Genomic DNA, 20,581 nt, shown 5'->3' with positions numbered 1-20,581 from the left:
ATGCTATAGAAGGCTCACATCAGCCTCCTGACTGCAAGTTACTCACATGACCTGAACTGTAAAAAACCCACAATTTACAAGATTATACTTTAAGGCTGCTCTTTCCAATGATCCTGTTTATGGCACAGTCTCCCAGCAGCTGTACTGCTATGAGCAGTGGGGAGAGAGGAACCTCGAAATCCAGCTCCTAAAATCAGTCAAGTCACATCCTCCAACAGTTATCTTTTTCAACAGAGGCACTGTCAGACATTCAGATGTGAATACCATCCATACTGTAAACTAGAAAGCAATTAAATGTGAAAACCAATCTCTCAAAACAGAAAAATCACTGAAAAGACATGCTAAGTGAAAAGAAACTTCACTTTATTTTGTAGCACTTAATTTAAGTCATTATTCAGGCTATCATCCTACAAGACTCACTTCCCTTAAGGATTCATACTCCTGGTGAGAAATCAGTGCAAAAATACAGAGCTGAGGTGAACAGCCTCTGAACTACAACCAGGCAGAATCCCAGTGCTGTCACGCAAGTCTGCAGATATGAAATAGCTGCAAATAATGAAGACAAGAAACCAAAACAAAGTAATAGCTCCACATTCATCTCACTTCACAGTAGCTGAGAAATCAAAAGCAGCAATGTGAAGTCTCTGAAAAAGCCTCTATTTATCACTGCCAAGTGTTTTTGCCAGCTGAATTTCATGGATTTTTCACTGAATTTCCACTGAAAAGGACAATGTCATCTGTTTCAAAGCTGGAAAACATATTCTCCCCTTGGTGCCTCATTTACATCACTCTCAGCACTCAGGACCAGGATCCTCACTCCAGTGGGCTCCCCGCTTCTCAGTCACAAGCTTAATGAAGTAGCTATGACTTGCATACAGCTTGATCTTCTCGCTGATGTCAACCCACTTCACTACTCCAGCATCATCACCTGCTTCCAGAGGCAAATTATCCATTGTCTCACCTGTTCACAAAAAAAGTTAGGATATGCTGTTACATTCTTTCCTGCTTTTTCTTCTCACATGTCATCAGTTCTGCCCTTCCACATGGCTCCTTCACAGGCAGCAAACTTCAGCTGCTTCTCAGAGAAACCAACTAAGTTGCACACTGATACTGTGCCAGAAACCTTTTTCATACTTGCACTATTTTAAGGCAAATCTGAGTGGCAGAGGTGGCATTAACTCCTTGTTACTACTCCTAGGGTACCATCAGCAGCACAATAAGTTACTAGAAATCATTATGACAACTTGTATAGACTACCACAAATTTAGCCAATCCCTCTGCCTTGATTTTTGACTAACATTTGACTGCTTTCTTTCTCAGGTACTGTTCTACAGGACAAACTGAATTCTGAAACTTATATATGCTTATGGAAAACCAGAATAATTAAAATTTTACTAAAGGCTCCAAAATAAAAAAATAGTACTTCAGGAGCAATGTAGAATTGCTCTCTGAAGTTTCTTACTCTGTTTCCAAAAAGTCCCAGGAGTTCACAAGACAACAACCAAATAAATACTTTTAAAAGTATCATAAAATGTTGTATTGGGTCTGGCTGAGATGGAGTTAATACTCCCCACAGCAGCCCTCATAGCACTGTGCCCTGCATCAGTAGCTAGAAAGGTGTTGATAGCACACCAGTGTTTTGGCTACTGCTGAGCAGTGCTGGCACAGCATCAAGGCTGTCTCCCCAACATTTTTGCCCTCCCCTCAATGGCAGGCTGGGGCAGGGCAAGATCTTGGGAGGGGACACAATCAGGACAGCTGACCTAAACTAACCAAACAGATATTCCATACCATATGACGTCAGCTCAGATATAAAAGCTAAGTAAAGGGAGACGGGGGGGGGCATTTTGTCTTCCGGAGCAACCACTACGCGTACTGAAGCCCTGCTTCCCGAGAAGTGGCTAGACATCGCCTGCTGATGGGAAGTAGAGAATAACATCATCTGTTTTTTTTTCTTTGCTTTCGCACGCGCGACCTTTGCTATCACTGTATTAAACTGTCCTTATCTTGACCCACGAGCCTTCTGTTATATTTTCTTCCCCCCCAGCTGAGGAGGGGGAGTGATAGAGCGGCTTTGGTGGGCACCTGGCATCCAACCAGGGTCAACCCACCACAAATGTATATTAGAAACAAAGACCGAAGGATCAGTTTCTTCACTGTTTCTGGGGACTTAGAAATCAAGGACCAGCGACATGTGAAACTTCACCACTGGTATCTACTACCCAAATCACAGTGGAAATGTCACTACATGAAGTCTCTGACTTGAACAAGTCAGACACACCTAGACTGATTTATCTTAAAAGGTGAGAGATGAGAATCCAAGATAACAGGTCAATCTAAGAACTAGCAACATATGCCCATTCCTACTGATTTATAGAAACAAAATAAGGTCCAACAATTACTCTGGCAGAGTAACTGAGATAAAAGGTCTCAGAGCAATTACAACACCAAACCAATAAATGCAGTGAAAATCTGCGAGCAGCCAGAGGCAACATTCCTGAAGCACACACTAGCTACTAAAGGAAAACTAACAAAAGAAACAGACTATCCTTCCACCTCAGACTCATTAAAAAGAGAAATTAAACCAACTCAAGATAAATACAGTGACAAGGAACCCTTGTCCAATGTTCAGTCTCCATACAAAGGTACATGGTCCATAGCTTAGAACTAGCTAACAAATGAATAAATAATTTGCAGCCAAAGTCCATATATTCTTTATTTCAAGACCAACAGAAACCAAACTGTCAACAACAGGGAACAACTGCCTGTCACAGCTGAACATCTTGGGAGACAAGAGACCCCCACGCCCATTGGTTTTAGCCCAGTATTTTACACCTGACTTGCATGCTCCCCCAATTTCATTGCCAACCTCAGCCCAACATACATCCCAACTTCAAACCAACATATAAAGTAAAAGGCAAAGACGAGCACATGTGGAGATACCCACCAGTTTCATCATGATAGTTCACAGCCTCTGTCTCCATCCAGGCATTATCAGTGTTACGAGGGTCATCCACATATCCTCTGTACACCTAAGGCCCCAAACAAACCAAAACAAGCTCAGTGTCACAACAAACAAGGTGGAATGAATAAGATTTTTTCTTTCTCTCCAATACATTTGCCTTTAGAGTTTTCAATAGTCCCTTCCACTTCCTACACCATGACAACCCTAGCATCACAGCTTATTTTCATTTCAGCTACATTTTTTCAAGTTCCATACAGCTGCGAGTTACATGCATAGCTCAAGAGGCTATCACAAGAGACACAAAGCTCACCACAAAGTGCTCCTGGCTGAACAGCTTGTGGAGCCGTTTCTCCAATTCTGCTTTCTCCTCAGGTGATTTCTGCAAGGAGTTCAAGGCCTCCTCCTCAAATTCTCGCTTCAGGGTAGTGCTAATCTTCTCCCCTGGATCCACCATCCCCTTAGAGGGGGGAAAAGAAAAAAAGAAGTGACTATCCCTCAGATTCCACTTGGGTTTACTCCCCTTAGACTGGCTCTTGGTATATTACATCCACTTGCATTATACTCTGGACATGGAAGGAACTTTACATGCAGTTGTAAAGAGCAAGCACATACATCCTTCAAAACCTGCAATGGATTAAATTGTGCCTACATTAAGCAAGAGACATGGTGAGAATCAAATACGAATACTGCCTTGCAATGCAGAAACAGCAGAAGGCATACCAGCTGATGCTTGGGCAAAGCTAGTTTAAGGAGCACTTCTCACCTCTGCAACATGAGGTTGTTCAAAAAAGCACAATTCTATCACACACACACCAGTTATCACCTTGTGGCCTTACCAGCAGGGAAACATCTACCATCTCTGGAGCTTTGCTCTTACCCCTGGAATGGCCCACTCCCCACAGTCTCTTCTCTTGATAGCTACAAACTGTAAGATGTTTTTGCCAGTAACTGGATGAGCAATTTTATTGCCACTTCTGTCCCTCTTCCACCTGCAGCAAATGACAAACAAGAACATGCTTTGCTGCTTCTTGACACAAGGGCCTGGGAGAGGAACAGCAAGGCACCCATGCTGTTACCTGTGCAAGGGCAAACAAAGCAGAGAGAACAGTCACGGGCAGGGTGGGGACAGGACCAACAGATGGCATCTGGCAAGATTGCCACCAAGGGCACAACACCGAGCTTTTCACGCACCTCCACCAACTGTGTTTTCCTCAGCCAAAAGGGCAGAACCACCCAAGAGCCACATTTCTGTAGCCATGCTGATAGCAGCAGCTCCTTTGAGAGCTATGTCCAGCACATCCTACCAGCTGTGATGCTCACCAAGCTGCACTTGTGCCTATCCCTCACAAGCATGCCTTCTGCTAGAACAGAACATACATGCAGGCTGCAACACCTCCGAAGCACCTCACCCAGCACCAGCGCACCACCACAAACACCCACTGTTGTCTTCAGTATAGAATTAAGAAGAACTACCAATAGTTAAAGCAAAAAGCTATCTAAACAAAGACAAAATAAAAGCAGCATTTATTTTACTTTCAAGGAAACAACTCAACAGCATTGGCAGCCTTCTGAAAAGGGGAAGTAGTAAAATGTATTAGGATGATTTTCACAATGGTTCTATCTTCAGCATGGCACTTCTCAGCTTGCACCTTTGTTAACTATGCTATCTTTTCTGAACGCTTTCTGTGTGTACAATTGTTAGCACGTACACACAGATCCTGGCAGCAAAAGCACCACTAAAACAGAGCATACACTGACAAAAAACAAAAAAAAACAAAAAAGAGAAACATAACCCTGCCTCCTCCTATAACATACTAGGCCAAGTTAGTATTTCTTACAGAGCAAAAGCAGGCACACTGCCTTTTTTTTTTTGCAGTTGAGTCATTATGACAGAAAAACCTATTCTTGCAATTTAACATGCCTCATCTAAGGCCTTTTGGCATATTATGCATATGATATCAAAGTAACACATAATCCTTTCAGTTTTTACATTTGTTACTGAAGATTATTTGTAAAATGTATTTCTATTGAATTATGCTTCCTGGTTTGTTGATTTTCTTTTTAAATCTGCTTCCTCAGCATTTCAGAAGTGACTGCCTGTCATTAGCAGTGAGTCCTTACTCTTTTCCAGAGACAAAGACTAAAAAATTATGGCATTCATGTTCTACATGTCTATGTATCTCTCCAGACACCCATACCTGAATAGGCTTACACATAGAGGAACACACACAAAGGGCCTCTGAAAAGTAATAGCCTGTCCAGAGATGCACAGAAAAAGCTAAATGCATGGGGTTTTTTTGCTGTGCTGCAGGGCGCCTTTCAGTCACCTGACACTTACCTAGTTACAATAGGATCAGCAGCATGGTTTGGTCCCCAGCGCCCTAGCAGTCCTCTGCCTGTGAGGCCAGTCCTTCCCACCGGATTTCTGAAATAAGCGGCACAGTACATTAAACATATTTACCTCCCCACATTCAAAATATACTGCAAGTATTCTAAAAGAAGCAGCTTCCAAGAAGCTTAAATAACAACAAAGAAAAGGATAGCAACATACATTTGGTGCCACCATATGCTTTAAAGAGCAAGAGAGACAAAGCATGGTTTTCTCCATCAACCTCTTTGTGTCTGATTGTACAGGGAAAGGAAATATACCCAATGGCTTTGTCACTTCTCAGATCTTGTGCCCCAAAATGCTCCTGATCAAACATTACTCTCATTGCACGCACAACGTTGTCTGAAAATGGAATCTAGTTTCCAAGACTACAGATGAACAGAGCATTCAATTATGTACAAATGGCAGAAAGAAAAATTATTTTTAGGTGAGATTACCCATCTGTGCTATGCCAGGATTTGTCAATGGAAGCAAATACTCTTCCACTCCGCCATAGCACACAAGTGGTACAAAAGCTTCAAAGCCCAACACCTGGTCAAACTGTGGAAAAAATTAATACCACAGACCCTACTATTAACAGTGTTAGACCTCCTCCAACTCCAGTGTCACCGCAACCCTCCGTTGTGGTACTGCTGGCTAACCTTTTAGTGCCTCTTTGACACAACCTTCTTCCAAAGAAAGAACTCTCTGGCCCTGAGGTAGCATTTTTCCTGTCCCTAGGGGAATCAGGTACCATGCATCAAAACTGATAGACCTGAAACTACATCACTGAAATGAATATGCAAACAAAAAAACACTCACCGGGGCCTCCCATTTTCAACCACATACAAGCCGTTCAGACTCCTCCTCTCCACTTCTCCATTTCTCTCATTGAATTTGGGAGAAAAACCTTTATCACTGTGTGGAAAAGAATAATTTAGTAGAGATAAGTTATAAAACGCAAAACACCCCTCTGCCCCACAAAAGCTTGCAGGCCAACCACCAGATCAGCAATACCCATTTGACCGATGAGCAGTTTTTACCAGAATTTAAGTTGCAGGCCCTCCCTTTTCTAGAGGAAGCTATAAAGTCTCAACCTTTATTGACGACAGTCTCCCTGTATTTAGTTCTGCAGACAGAAGCACGTCCCTCAAGAATTTAACGTTGTGTCTCTCTAGGTTTTCATTTAGACAAAGTGTTTCAAAGGTGCTCTTGTTAAGGTTAGAGAACACAGAAAGATGTTATCCATTGATAAAACTAAAAAATATTTTGCTAATAAAAAGATTGAGCAGAAATTTATGAGATATGATTTATCAGAGTTACAAGCTAATAATCGCTGATTTTTCAAAATTAGCTTAATGCCTATGTATAGCTCTGAAAACCAGTAGAGAAGCAGCTGTCTACAGAAGTACATTTACTTTCCCAAAAGCAATTCCTCTCAAACCATCACAGGTTTCAAACTACTGATTAGCTGCTTCTACACAATTCATTTGGGAATTTACACTAATACCCAAAAAAATGACACTGTATTTTCAAGTATTACTAACGCCTACTAAAAGATTACCTGACACTTTTCCAACTATGCCTTGACAGAACATCAGCAGACCTACAGAGCCTAAGGAGCAGTGTGCCTTGCAATCAGCAGAGTACTAACAAAATTAAGAGCAAACAGAAGCACACGTTCACACAGCAATGGGAAAAGAGGAAGGTAAGGCTGAAACCTCAAGTGCCATTTTCTTCTGATTTTTCTACAGATGTTCATACAGAGGAATCACCATTTCACATTATCACAAGTTACACTAGATGCATGCATCTAACTTCCCAGCCAAGAAGGATACAGCATTCCTTGAAAGGAGAATGTATTCACAGAATCAATAAAAAAAATAATCAATATACACATTCAGAAAAAAAAGAAATACAGTCATGCATTCAACCTGTCACCTTTCCTGAGTCAGAGCACTCAACTCAAAAACTACAATTCTACTTTAATTCTTTTCTCATCTTGCATGCAATCCATGAACGAACAAACAAACAAGTATATTATGAAATTGTTCTCCCAAATTCTTAAGGAGAATTAGGAGATTTTTACTTAGCTCACAACACAGAGAAGCACCACTCCACAGCATCAACAGCTGTCCACTATTCCAATTAACATTACTCTTACCTCAATCACCAGCTCAGTCAACTCATGTGTCAAAGACAGTCACAGCTAATCCAAACCATTCAGTTCTCTAACCACCATTTTTCTAGGTCTTGACTCTCACACATCACTGTAGAATCACACTTCACTTAAGCTGATGATCTTCTTAACTCTGCTGATCCCTATTTCCTGCTTCCATGTTCACAGGAGAAAAGAGCCACAATTTACACTCACTTGATTTGGGGATCCGCCCAACTGGGTCCAGCCAAAACAGACATTGCAGTGTATTCCACAGGATTATAATCTTTCCACTCAATTAGCCAGCCCACTTTATCTTCAGGCACTTGACTACGCTCAACAGGTGATCCTGGATAGGGGGAGGTGAGAGCTTTGCTGTGGTAGAACTTAACATTGTAACTGTTGAACATGTTAACTGGATGCAGGTGGGACCAACAGTTTGCAGACAAGTTACTGAAAGAAAGAAAAAAACACCTCAGGCTTTAACCCTGTTATTTAATCCCAGGTATACAGAGTACATTACAGCAAGTGGAACAGACTAGGCTTTTTCAACAAAACAGCTCTCAGTGATATATTATTGCTTCTTTCAGACATCCTGCAAATGTACACCTGGACCAACAAATTCTGAATTTTACCTTCAGCTTCTTGAAGCAGAAGAGTACTCTACTAGACACACAGGAAGATTTCATAGCAGCGTGAGTGAAAAAGAACTGGAACTGCCCTTCCAGGCTATGTGGGACACTGACCAGTTATTAATCATATAAAAGGAACACCTCAAAGATTTTTACCATAAATGCAGAAGGAAGGTCTGCTTGAACATTAAATCTCTGCATGGGCATTTCATCAACAAACCAACCCAGCCTTACAAGAGTCCTGCTGTCACATCCAGTGGTAAACCAGATAAGAGCAAGAATGAAATATCCAAGCGCCTGAGCAACACAGCTCTACAAGTTGCTATGACCACCAAAATATTATTTTGTGCAATGCTGAGTAGGATAACACATACCTTGTTTTTCAATTTTAAAGAAGGCTAGAACTATCAAACTAGTTAAGTTAAAAGAAAAAAAATACTTGAGACTCCTAGTGATTTTATTTTGCCATGGGTTTTCTGGAGCTGAAAGACCAGTCAACAATAAAATACTTAACAGCAGATTGGGTGACAGTGCCCGATCGTCAGCTCTCCAAAATGCTACACAGATTTCCTTCAACACACAAAGTAGCCTTCCTGTACTCAATATTTTTTTTTAACTATTACAAAAACAAAGATGATTACTCCAGAGAAGAGGCTCAAAGCTCAGCAAGGGGCTATAACCTACAATAGTCCTCTAAAAACAAGATATTTGTAAGTTCTTAGTGAAAAGCTTTGTTTTTTTTAAATCAAAGAATCACTTCCAGCATGTAAGGAAACATATCATCTCTGCAAAAATGCATCCAGGTTTTAACAAGTTAACATTCGAGCAAAGTGATGGTGGGACCAGTGAGTTTCTGACAAAAAAAAAGAAAAAAACAACTCGTACACTAGTATTAACCCTGCTATTTGAACTCAGATATGCATATTAGGTTATAACGAGCAGAATGGGCCAGGCTTTTTAAAAAACAGCAGTTCCACTTCTAAACTCCCCACTCATGCTATGAAATCTTCAGGTGCCTCTACGAGAGTAGGTTCTGCTTCACACTGAGGTTGAGACTTCATTGGTCACAGTTACAGCACACGTGTGCCGTCACATTTGCTGCTGAGTTGATGTTCTCAAGCACAATTCAGTCCACAAACCACTGGAGGCTCATAAAAATCTTTAACAGATATGGGGAAAAGGGCATACTCAATAGGGTGCCAACCTCCACAGGCAGGCCAACGTTACGTCGCTTTCGTATTCTTCAATAACTGCATCAGTTTAGAGGACGGCCTGATTTTTGCTTCTGCTGTTACAAATATTCTGATAAGTTAAAATTTTATATATAAGCTGGGTTTGATCAAAAGGTAAAGACTGTAGAATATAGGGGTTTGAAGCTCGCAATGTAGTCATCGAAACTTAGGAACATACAAAATGTGCTGTATACAGTCATAAGAAAATAAGTATTGTCTAAAATTAGTTAACCATAGCAACTTCGACCGATTTGTTAGTTTGTAGTGTTTTGTCCTAAGAAACTAAGAGAGATCGTTATGGACCTTAGTTCTGTTGCTTAGAAACCCCACTTTGATCAAGATTCCAGTTAGTGGAATTAAGTAAGATTAACCAATGAATGTTTTAGTATAAGAATATTGATAAGGTGGTGTGACTGAGGGCCAATCACTAGAAACGTTAAATTCAAGAATTAACATTAAATGTACTTTTATGTAAATCTAATACATGATGGCGAAAATCATACTGCGCAGAATCACATAAGAGAGGTCAACTATTGGACAAAGTGAGGAAGACTATGGAAGACCACCAGAGGGCTTCTGAAGACCACCAGAGACATCACCACGCCTGCGTAAAAGGGACATTTACATATGCTAATGATTTATCGGACAGTTGATGATTATGTATGACATTTTCCGGAAATTTAGTGAATATGTATAACAGGTGTATATTTAACCTGCATGATTAAACCAGACAGGTGCACACACTAGGTGGAGTGATCCCCCGTGTGCCCAGCGCTGCAATAAAGGAGTGCCTGCTTCTTAACGTCTCATTGCTGTTAAGGAGTTTTATTCCGGATTTCGGCAACACTGCCACGTCCAAAGGCGACGCTGTCAGCTACGCAGCACGCCCCACGCCAAGCTCCCCCTCAGCAGCAGGGCATGGCAGGGCAGCCCCGAGACCTCGGCCCAGCAACAAAATGGCCGCTCCCTCGAGAACCGGCCACCACCTCAGCGGGCCAAACACCAGCAGAGCCACCCACTCGGCAGCACCACCCCGGCCCGGCCCAGCTTCGCAATCAACAGGCCACGGTACCTGAGGGGAGGACGGTGCTGGCGAACGCACCGGCCAGGCTGGGTGGACAGCGCAACGGCGAAAGAAAACACGGCGACTGCCCGTGCGAAACCGGGCCCCGCCGCTGCACGAAGGGCGCCGGCAGGAAGCGGCATCGGCGACGACCCCACCTCGGCAGAACCAAGCGTCGCCTCAGCTCCACAGGGCCCGGCCGGGCCTGAAATGCTGGACCGGCTGGGCGAGGCAGCCAGCTCCGAGCTGCCGCCCTTCCCCGAGACGCCGGTTGCCCCCCCCCCCCCCCCGAGCGCTGCTGCCCGCTACCTGCCGGGACGGGCCGCCCCGGGCCCCGACCGACCGGTCGGTCGAGCCGCCGCCGCCGCCGCCCTCTTTACAAGCTCGCCTCTCATTGGGCGGAGCTTTTCCCCTCCCCGGACACGCCCCGTCCCCAAACGCCGCTCTCTGACTGGTCGCTGCGCCGCCGGGAGGCGTGGCCGCGCCAGGGGCCCGCTCGCGTCCGTGGTGGCGGCCGCCGCTCCTGGCGCCCCGGTCGCCGTCCGGCCCCGGCGATCGCGATCCCCGCGGTTCACGGAGCCCCGCGGGGCGAGGGAAGCCTGGGGCGCGGCCGGGGAGGGACGGGGCGAGGGGCGGGTTCCTGCCGGAGCCGGCGGAACGAGCGGTGCGTGTTCGGGCGGGCCGCGGGCTGCTGGTAAATCATCAATCCGCATCCTCGTCAAAAGAGGCTGAAGTTCGGTCGGGTGATCCGAGGCCTGTCAGCCGAACGATGAATCCGTTTCTGGACCTGCTCCTGTTCCTGGCTACGCTCATCTACTCCTACCTGGAGGCTTTCGTGAAGCTGTTTGTCCCCGTGAAGAGGAAGTCTGTCGGCGGAGAGCTCGTGCTCATCACGGGTGCTGGCCATGGCGTGGGGAGAGCGACTGCCTTCGAGTTCGCCAAGCGCCAGAGCAGACTGGTTCTGTGGGACATCAATAAGGTAATGGCACCCTTCGTGTCTTGACTTGTTCACCTCTGAGGCCACCGGGGTTTCGAGAGCGTGGCAAGGGCCGCACGCAGGTTGCATCCACGTCGCCGCCGCCTGCGTCCGCTCCCCTCGGCTCGCGGTCAGCTCCCTGACCGGGGCACTGAGCCGCCAGTACAGGGTTTGGCCCCACTCGCACCGGGGGACGCAGGTGTCTGGGTGTCTTACTGAGTGCGAATCAGCGAGGCAGCGCGCACGGCACAGCAAAGTGTGCCTGCAAGAGGGAGCGCAGCGGTCAGCCACCTGCTGTCGGAACCACTGCCAGGGCTGGCAGAAAAAGGCACGCCCAGACCAGAAGCCTGTTTCTATGGAGAAGCAGGTTTTTACCTTCTGCTCGCTGTCTCTCTAGCCTCAAGATGCTTTGCGTACGTTGCTGGAGGATGTGTCTCTACTCATATTGACGGGCATCGCTGCGCTGAGTTGTGTGTGAGCCCTGCTGCCCTCTGGCACGGTTTGGTGTGTAGACGGTGCCTTGCTAAATGTTTGCACTAGCCCAAACTCTTTATTTCAGCTCACTTGACTAGAACGCAAAAAGACCTTGGCAAGCGGAGGACGGACAGCTGCAGACATGCGGAATGTCATTCAGGAGGGATCAAGGCGAAGTGCTGTGTGTGGGAGTGATTGGCTGTACAGAGGGGTGCGTGGCTGGGCAGCAGGGTGCGGGAAAGGTTTCTGACACAGCTGATCAGAAACTGCAGAGCAGTTCATTATGTCATCCTGAAGCTGCGAAAAAACCCCAGCGCACCACAAACAAACAAACAAACAACCCAAGACAAGCCTAGCGTAAAGGAATGTATAAATAGGGAGGATATTGTCAAACATGTTCCGTGTCTGTTCCTGCCACCCATTACGGCTAAGGCCAGACTCTGGAGGGGTGGGAGGAGGCACGGCACCTGTCTCCCGATGCATAAAGGGCTGCTGCCGAGTAGAATGTTGTCCATGTTCACTGGAACGGGGGAAAAGGAATAAACTTAGTAACGAGCAAGACCTGGCTTTGGTGCTGGGAAACAGATTGTAAGGGTGGGTGTAAGCAGGCACTGAAATACAATGCCAAAGGAGGTGGTGGATCCTGAAGGTTTTAGGAGTATGTTCCCCAATCCAACTGCCTTGACAAAGGTCTCGTTTCTGGGGGGCCATCAGCCTTAAGCAGCAGCTGGGGCTGAGGGGAGCTGCCCAGTCACCCACTCCAGCCACCTGCACAGCTTCTGTCAAGTGCTGAGCTGTCCCGGGCCATTTGTGAACTGGGGCTTTTCACTGCACAGGTCCCCATTGGCATGGCTTACTGGCACCTGGGGACAAGGCTACAGCAAAGTCACGTCTGCCCTCACTTACTGGGCTGACAGAATGACGTGGGGGAGCTTCTGTTCTGTGTGCGTCAAATGCTGTTCTTGGAAGAAATGTCTCTCCGCATTGTGCACTTTGGAGCACACCTCTCTTCTCGCATGCAGCCTGTGAATACAGAAACATATAGGGCCACTTTTCATATCTCGGGGGTGTCGGCTGGGCCTGTGTTTTACGAGCTCTGCGTACAGTCATGGTGTCTGCCTGCCGTGCTGTGAAAGTCACCGAGTGCCCCCTTTCTGCAGCCTAGTTACGTGTGCTTTACCAAGGCAAACTCGCTCTTGTTGCCACGTTCCCTTTCTGGCAGTCACTCTACTCTGGTCCAAAATTTAGGTCGGAATACTAGCCCTCCCTCAGGTGCTAGCTACAGCTCTTTCCCTGGGTAGCCGTGAACGGTTCAGGGGCTTGGCAGTCGGTTATGCAATCAGGACAAATCTTCAGCCTCTAACTGGTCTGCCATGGTGCCCGAGCAGCAACACGCGGACAGGGTACAGTTGCGCATGCGTGTCTGTCTTTTCTGCCTCTTACAGCATGGCGTTGAGGACACGGCAGCAGAATGCGAAAGGCTGGGAGCCACTGTTCACGCCTTCGTGGTGGACTGCAGCAAAAGGGAGGAAATCTGCAGTGCTGCAGAGAAGGTAGGGCAGCAGGGGCACATCCAAAAGCTCACCCAAACATGCTCGATTTTCAGAAAAGTCAGGAAAACAAGAGAAGGGGTAGCGTACGCAAATTGTACAAGCCCTTGGAATCTCCCCACTTCTTGCTGCTTTCTATATGGAGAGTGAAGCAGCACTTCTGAGATCGCAGGCAGTCTCATCCTCTTCTGGGGGGCTCTGGCATATCACACCTTGTTGCCAAGTTTGCTCTTTAGACTTCCAGTCCCTGAAGGAACTTCAGCCTTTTAGTTTCCTGAGCACCACGCAGACAACACTGGGGACATTTGAAATATTTTATTGTAAAGGATATGGTGCAGCTGGCTCAAAACAGTCTGCACATCTGTAGTCCCAACTGTGACTACACGGAGCACACTGTGTCTGTAGGCAACGTGTGGAGGAAGACTGTAAGCACTGGCAGTAATTAAGGGAGAAGCCTCAGATCTAAACCAGATTTCATGGTATTACTGCACAGGTCCTACCACATCTGGAAACGTGGCGCAATCTTCCTCTCCCTAAAAGAAAGAACATTAACAATTAAATTAATTGTCGCTCATCCTCCACAGCCTTGCATTTTTTTGATAACAAATGACATGCACCTTTCTGTTTTTTTCTGTCCAAAAGGTGAAGAAGGACATTGGGGATGTCTCCATCCTGGTGAATAACGCCGGTGTGATTACAGCTGCCGACCTGCTCTCGACTCAGGACCACCAGATTGAAAGGATGTTTGAAGTCAACATTCTTGCTCACATGTGGGTAAGGGCCACTACTATCTTCACACCTATGTTTTTTGGGGAGCGTTGCTGAGGAGGCATATCTAGACTAACAGTTATTTTCAGCTAGCAGTGAATTACAAAAGCGTCTGTCGGACATGTACAGCACAGGGGCACCCAGCTAGACTGACTGTTGGGAAACTTGATTAGCCTCTTGCTGATCGGAGCCTGGCCCAGTTTTTTCATTCTCCCTTTCCTCTGCATGAGCTAGCCAGCGACGGCCTCATCTGCAGCACGGGTGGGTCTCTGTCAGAGGGGTATTAGGGTTCCCTCTTCACATTGGGTAGTTTGGGTGCCCGCAGCTGAGCGCTGAGACCCTGCAAGTAGAAGATACGCAGCTGAAAAATACAAACCAATGTTTTTACCGGCTCACCCGCACAAAAGGCAGCCGGTACGTGGCCCGAATGGCTGGGCAGGTGTGGGTCGGGCAGAGCAGGAGAGGGGCAGCCCCGCAGCTCCCAGCACAGCCTGGCTACAGGGCGCAGCAAGGCCTGGCCCCTCCCTGACTGCACCCACCAGCCTGGCCAATCTCCCCGGGCACTCTTGCCCTCATGGTTTGTACCCCGCTGGGTCACCGCCTTCCCTCCTGGCTCCTTGAGCTCCTTCCGAGCCCGTTTCCCATCAGTGCTGCCTCTTCTTACGATTTGTACCTCTCTCATCTCTCTGTGGACTTTCTCACAGCTTTCTCCCAGCAGTCTTGAGTCATGGTAGCACAGCTGGGCCCTGTCAGGTCTGGGCTGTGGGTCCTTGGCATGCCCACAGCTGACTCCTGGGGTAGGGCAGCTGCCAGCAGGACTTACAGAGTGGGAGGGTTTCACCTGTTAAGGACTTGTTTGCAGCAGAAGAAAAGAGAAGCTACAGATTGATGAGTGTTTTTATGGTACATGCTGAGGTGAGACACTGGCAGCGTCGCCGCTGACACCTGAAACCTAAAAAGCAGCACAGGAAAGATGTGAGAATCAGCTCCTGTTTATAGCCGACTTCCTGAAACATTCCCGCTTGGAATTGTTGCAGTTGTACCTGCTGAATGGAGAACGGGTATCTCCGTGGCTCTCAGAATCCGAGGTGCTGTACAGCACATAGCATTAGCCATAGCATTAGTCGCTTAATTAACGATAGTCAGGGTCAGTGTTGAATATGCCTAAGAAAACATTGTTCTTTTCCCCCTTTCCTCTCCCCCACATTTTTGCCTCTTGGTTTAAATGACTCTCAAGACCACAAGAGCTTTTCTGCCAACCATGATGAACAACAACCACGGTCACATAGTCACGGTGGCTTCGGCAGCAGGTCACTTTGTGACTTCTTTCATGGTGGCTTATTGGTAAGTGATTTTAAAATCAGCTCTCTTCATTTCTTTATTTTTAATTGCGTCTTCTCCATCAGCAAGCACAGAGCAACCAAAATGTCGTGGTTTCAGCCCAGCCGGTAGCAAAGCACCATGCAGCCACTCGCTCACTCCTCCCCACCGCAGCCACGGTGCGATGAGGAGAAAATACAAAGAAAGGCTCGTGGGTCGGGACAAGAATGGGGAGGGATCATTCACCACTTATGGTCACGGGCAAAAGACAGGCTCAACTTGGGGAAGAAACAAAATCAATTTAATTTACTGTGAATCAAATCAAAACAAGGATATTAGGAAGTAAACACAAACCTTAGAACACCTTCCCCCCACCTATCCCTCCTTCCTTACTCAACCCCACTCCCGGTTCTCTCCACCTCCTTCCCCCGGCAGTGCAGGGGAACAGGGGATGGGGGTTGGGGTCAGCTCCCACACCTTGTCTCTGCCGCTCCTTCCTTCTCAGGGGGAGGACTCCTCACTCCTCCCCTGCTCCACCGTGGGGTCCCTCCCATGGGAGACTTTTCTTCATGAACTTCTCCAACATGGGTCCTTCCCACAGGCTGCAGTTCTTCACGAACTCGTCTGGCATGGGTCCTTTCTGTGGGCCGATCTTCAGCCACACGCTGCTCCATTACAGGCTTTCCCATGGAGTTGTGGCCATCTTCGGGGCATCTGTTCCCCCACTCCGCTCCATGGCCTGGGGGGACACAGCCTGCTGTCTTACCACGGGCTGCAGGGGCTACACCTCCTCCGGCACCCTTCCTCCCCCTCCTTCTTCACTGACCTCAGTATCTGCAGAGGGGTTTCTCTCACTTTCCAATCCCCCTACTCACTGCAGGTTCCCCTTCTTAAATCTGTTCTCCCAGAGGCGCTACCACTGTCACTGATGGGGTCGGCCTTGGCCAGCAGCGGGTCCGACTTGGAGCCAGGGAAGCTTGCAGCAGCTTCTCACAAGAGCCACCCCTGTGGCCCCCTCCCCCACTACCAAAAAACCGTGCCACACAAACCCATAACACAAAATAATCCTACCACTGAATACGGTATGTCCAAAGGGCCATGCTAAGGAGGAAAAAAGCACAACAGCCAGCACTGAAGGATGCCTGGAGGTTCCTGCCAATTTGCTTATCAGCTCTGACTGAATCGGGAGCAATGCTTGTATGAAGGAATAGTCATGGGATACATCAACTGATGAAAGCTGCTCTTTTTTTCTCCCTTACCCATCCAGGCTTCTGCTTAGCAAAAAAGGTATTCTCTTCCCTTCTCCTTCTTAGAAAGTAGCACTCCTGTGAGGTGTTGTAGTGTTGTCAGGTAAACCCCTATTGAGTAGCTTTTTAATCTTTCTACCATTGTGGCAGTGACTGTAGTGTACAGAAATACTTATGCCATCCTGAGATAAAATTGCTTTTCTACTTGAAACACCTCTAGAAAGTCACAGTGCCTGAACAGAAAAACTGTTAGGTTGCATATTGTCATTCTGTGTCTCATCTAGCCCTCTGTAATAGCAGCTCCAGGTGGACCAATCTTCCCCTGGGAACACTCCTTAGAGAGTCACTCACTGTTGGCAACATGAGAACTCCCCAGCCAGGGATTTTACTGGGATTACACTCTCCAAATCAATAGCAGTCAATAAACTGCTTCTCTGGTTCTACTTCTGTTTGGTGTCAATTTATACTCCTGGCCTGCACCAATTTCTGTGGCATTACTTTCCTCAATATTCCATGCATAATGCTCCTCCATTTCAAAACTCACACACGAAAGCCATGAGACACTCCTGTGTGGTACAAGAAACAGAAGAGAGTTGTTCTCCATTTCTACCCTGCCCATCCTTCTTGATTTTAGAGATTCAGGCTGTGTTCCTTCGAAGCATCTTCTCACATGGGAAAAAAAGGGAAGTCCATCGATTGATGCACATTACTTCTCATTTTCTAAGAATTCCTGACATTCATCTGTCTGTTAGCAACTAAGGTGCCTTTTTATGAAAGACACCCACTCCACATGCCACCATTACTCCCCCAGGCAGCAATATCTAATCCAGCACTCCACTCTGGGAAAGTCAGAATTATTCCCTGCCCTCTCCTCTTAGCTGGATTACATTTTTTTTGCCTCCTAGTCAGTACTGTGTGATCTTTTAGGCCATTTCTAGTTGTAGAAAGTTAGAAATAGTATTTCTGCCTTCTCATTTGTGCTTTTTCCCTTCCTGCAGTTCAAGCAAGTTTGCTGCTGTTGGATTTCATAAAGCTCTGACAGAGGAGCTGTCTACCCTGGGAAAGGATGGAATAAAAACTACGTGTCTTTGCCCAGTTTTTATAAACACCGGATTTGTCAAAAACCCCAGTACAAGGTAACTATCAGAACTCTGCCTTCCTGTCCTTCCTTCTTTGCATCAAGGCACTACATATTAGCCCCAGCTTTAGGCCTTGTATTCTGCCTGACTATATAATACTGGAGATAAACTGGTATATAGGATTGGCTAAAGAAAATCTGCAGTGTCATTTAACCTACATAATGGTTGCATTGGAATTACCCAAGTCTGCGCGTATGTGAAGCATCCTACCTCAGCTAGTACCACCTCTGTTTTACTGCCGTAGCTCTTACATGTATGCTTTCCTGTGTAGGCTTGGAAAGGTTTTGGAGATTGAAGAAGTTGTAGAGGCCCTGATGGAAGGAATACTGACCAATCAGAAAATGGTTTTTGTTCCATCACATCTAAGCATTGCTTTACTATCCGAAATGTAAGTAGCAAAAGAAAACAAAAAAGGGGCAGGAAGGGGGAACATATCAATGCTAACTACCTGAGTATAGAACCCTCAAACTTGTAACATCTGATTCAAGATTAAGTTTTATTTTATAAGGAACTGCATTTTGCACTCATGGTAGTAAATGATATGGTTTTGCAGCCTAGAGAAACCCTGGAATGACAGCTGGGCAGACATTCACATTCAACCTAGTTTCATTTATTTTGTATTATCTTCAGTGTTTGACATCACTATACTCATTTATCAGTCCAGATTTGACATCTATATGCCTAGAGTAACTAGATAATGTGTAACTGTCTGCAGGAGAGAATATTACTTTTTAAACAACCACCCATCTGAAATATTTTAGTATGAGAAGAACATATAACAAGGTAATGAAATAGCAGTGGTTCCTTCTAATGACAACAGCCGATACCATACACAAAGATTTTTTTGAGCCCTCTCATAGGTCCTTGTAATCCACTTTCTGCAGCTAAGTGTTCTCAGTGGAGAACTCAGCCGCTCTACAGGCTGATTGGGAAGGAGAGGGAGAACAAGAGCACACTTTTTCTTCACAGATTGCTATTTTCCTTGGGCTTGTGAACAACAGTTTCTCTGAACCAGCAGCACCAGTGTAGTTCTAGAAAGAGCTGAGCACCTGCTGCTTATTAGTGTTTGTTTCTTCATGTCAACAGCAAAGACTGAGGTCATGGGGGCTGGGAAAGTTGCTTCAGAAGGGCTCTATTGCTTAGCTCTACTGCTTAGCTCTACCATGGAAAGCACGGATCTGCCCTCTCACATGTCCTTAATAACCAGTGCAGCTGCTCTGCTGAGGAGGTGTTTTCATCAAGCTCAGGTTCCAAATCTGGAATTCATATCAGAACAACTAAATTAAGTTTTCAGTTAACTTCTGCAGTATGTCATGAAACACTTGGTAATATCTTGTTTGCAAACCTGACACCAGACAGTGGGGAAAAAGCTTTTAAGTCTTTTTGCATCTCCAAGAGCTGCACGCTGACAGTGCAAGTCTGCAGAAGCATAGAGAAGTCAAACCTTATGCTGTCAAAGCTCTTAAGATAACTTTGCTTTTTTGTCTTAATGTGGGGCAGTGGGACACAAAGAGACATGACTCAAAAGAAATCCTAGGAGAGTAAACTGCACCTCAGTTTTAACATCTCATCCTTCCATAGGCCTGCTGCTTTTCAGAGCATAAAACACTCAATATGTACCTATCTCTGTTCAATATTGATCCTTCTTGGATCCTGTAGAAATATTGCAACCAAAATACTGCCCAGTAGATACCCAGCCTTAGAACTGTCATAAAAGCATATGGGTGGGATTGGAGTTAAAACAAGTCAGAGATTGATGGAGGCTATATGTTCTTTGGAGATAATGCCCAGTTTAAGCCTTGGTCTGTCTGTGTGCACACGCTTCTGCTCCCGGACCAGCTCTTTCCCTCACCTGTGGTGCCACTTTTTCCCATAGTTTGTTTCTTATCCCACATTTGATTTCACGTTATTATCTCTTTCAGGTTGTTTCCAGAACGTGCCTTGGCTTTTCTGAAAAAGCTGACTGATACCAAGTTTGACGCAGTTGTTGGGCAGAAAAGCACTCAGTGAAAAGCAAAAATTGATTCTCACTTCCCAGTGGCACGAGTGAAAACAGAACATGTGCTGAGCGTAGTTCAGCTGGTTTGATTCAGAGCAGAACTAAGATGCTTCCAGGCCACCATCTCCAAGTGCACCTAAGGGTTTATCTCACACCTGCAGCAGGGACATACCTGCATAACATGGAGTGTCAACAAAGCAGAGATGCAGCTCTACAAGTCTAAAGGGCTGCTTTTGCTGTATGTTGTATCACCTCTATCTCCTAGTGCTGAGGCAGAAAGGAATTCCTGCAAAGCCCGTCTGTGGGACAGCACAGCTGCCTACTTGAGTGCAAAGGGATTGCCTGAGAATATGTTAATTTGGACACATTCCCGAGCAAAAGTATCTTGCAAGAAGCCATTTATAGGAGGTGGGTGGCCTGTTTCACCTTAGTTTATCTTTTTCAATTTAAAAAAATGTGCTCTAATAAACACTCAGTTTTGTGTGCTTTTCTAGTGAGTACCTGAAATAATACAGCCTTGTTTCTACTGTAATACCCAATTATATCAATTGTCAGTTATGCATTAGCACCATCAACATGCCTTATTCTAAATAAATACAGTTCTCTAACCCAAAGGTGTCTCCCAACAATGAAAGTGGTAACGAGGTCCGAGCAAGGACAGCGGAGCAGGTGCTAAAACGGTGAAAGGGT

General features: G+C 46.0%; 2 protein-coding genes across 4 annotated transcripts; one reads left to right on the top strand and one right to left on the bottom strand.

The window, feature by feature from the left end:
- Window positions 1–342: 342 nt before the first annotated feature.
- Window positions 343–11,147, bottom strand: NUDT9 (nudix hydrolase 9). 2 transcript variants are annotated; one of them, XM_075034480.1, is made up of 8 exons: window positions 10,728–11,147; window positions 7,708–7,944; window positions 6,156–6,251; window positions 5,304–5,390; window positions 3,843–3,954; window positions 3,276–3,422; window positions 2,948–3,032; window positions 343–961 (listed from the first exon to the last, which is right to left on the bottom strand). In XM_075034480.1, the coding sequence occupies exons 1-8, from the start codon at window positions 11,129–11,131 to the stop codon at window positions 792–794; spliced, it is 1,338 nt and encodes a 445-aa protein (XP_074890581.1). In that variant the 5' UTR covers window positions 11,132–11,147; the 3' UTR covers window positions 343–791. The 2 variants fall into 2 exon arrangements, with proteins under 2 accessions (XP_074890581.1, XP_074890590.1); XM_075034489.1 differs by lacking the exon at window positions 10,728–11,147 and adding an exon at window positions 10,428–10,707.
- Window positions 11,045–20,377, top strand: HSD17B11 (hydroxysteroid 17-beta dehydrogenase 11). 2 transcript variants are annotated; one of them, XM_075034500.1, is made up of 7 exons: window positions 11,045–11,397; window positions 13,314–13,421; window positions 14,061–14,192; window positions 15,424–15,530; window positions 17,752–17,889; window positions 18,164–18,280; window positions 19,815–20,377. In XM_075034500.1, the coding sequence occupies exons 1-7, from the start codon at window positions 11,188–11,190 to the stop codon at window positions 19,900–19,902; spliced, it is 900 nt and encodes a 299-aa protein (XP_074890601.1). In that variant the 5' UTR covers window positions 11,045–11,187; the 3' UTR covers window positions 19,903–20,377. The 2 variants fall into 2 exon arrangements, with proteins under 2 accessions (XP_074890601.1, XP_074890609.1); XM_075034508.1 differs by lacking the exon at window positions 15,424–15,530 and having other exon boundaries at window positions 14,061–14,188.
- Window positions 20,378–20,581: the final 204 nt, after the last annotated feature.

Source organism: Buteo buteo, chromosome 1 (assembly GCF_964188355.1).
Source record: "Buteo buteo chromosome 1, bButBut1.hap1.1, whole genome shotgun sequence".
NCBI lineage: Eukaryota > Metazoa > Chordata > Aves > Accipitriformes > Accipitridae > Buteo > Buteo buteo.
Note: the sequence above shows the minus strand (reverse complement) of the source record. Positions and strands in the feature narration are given on the sequence as shown.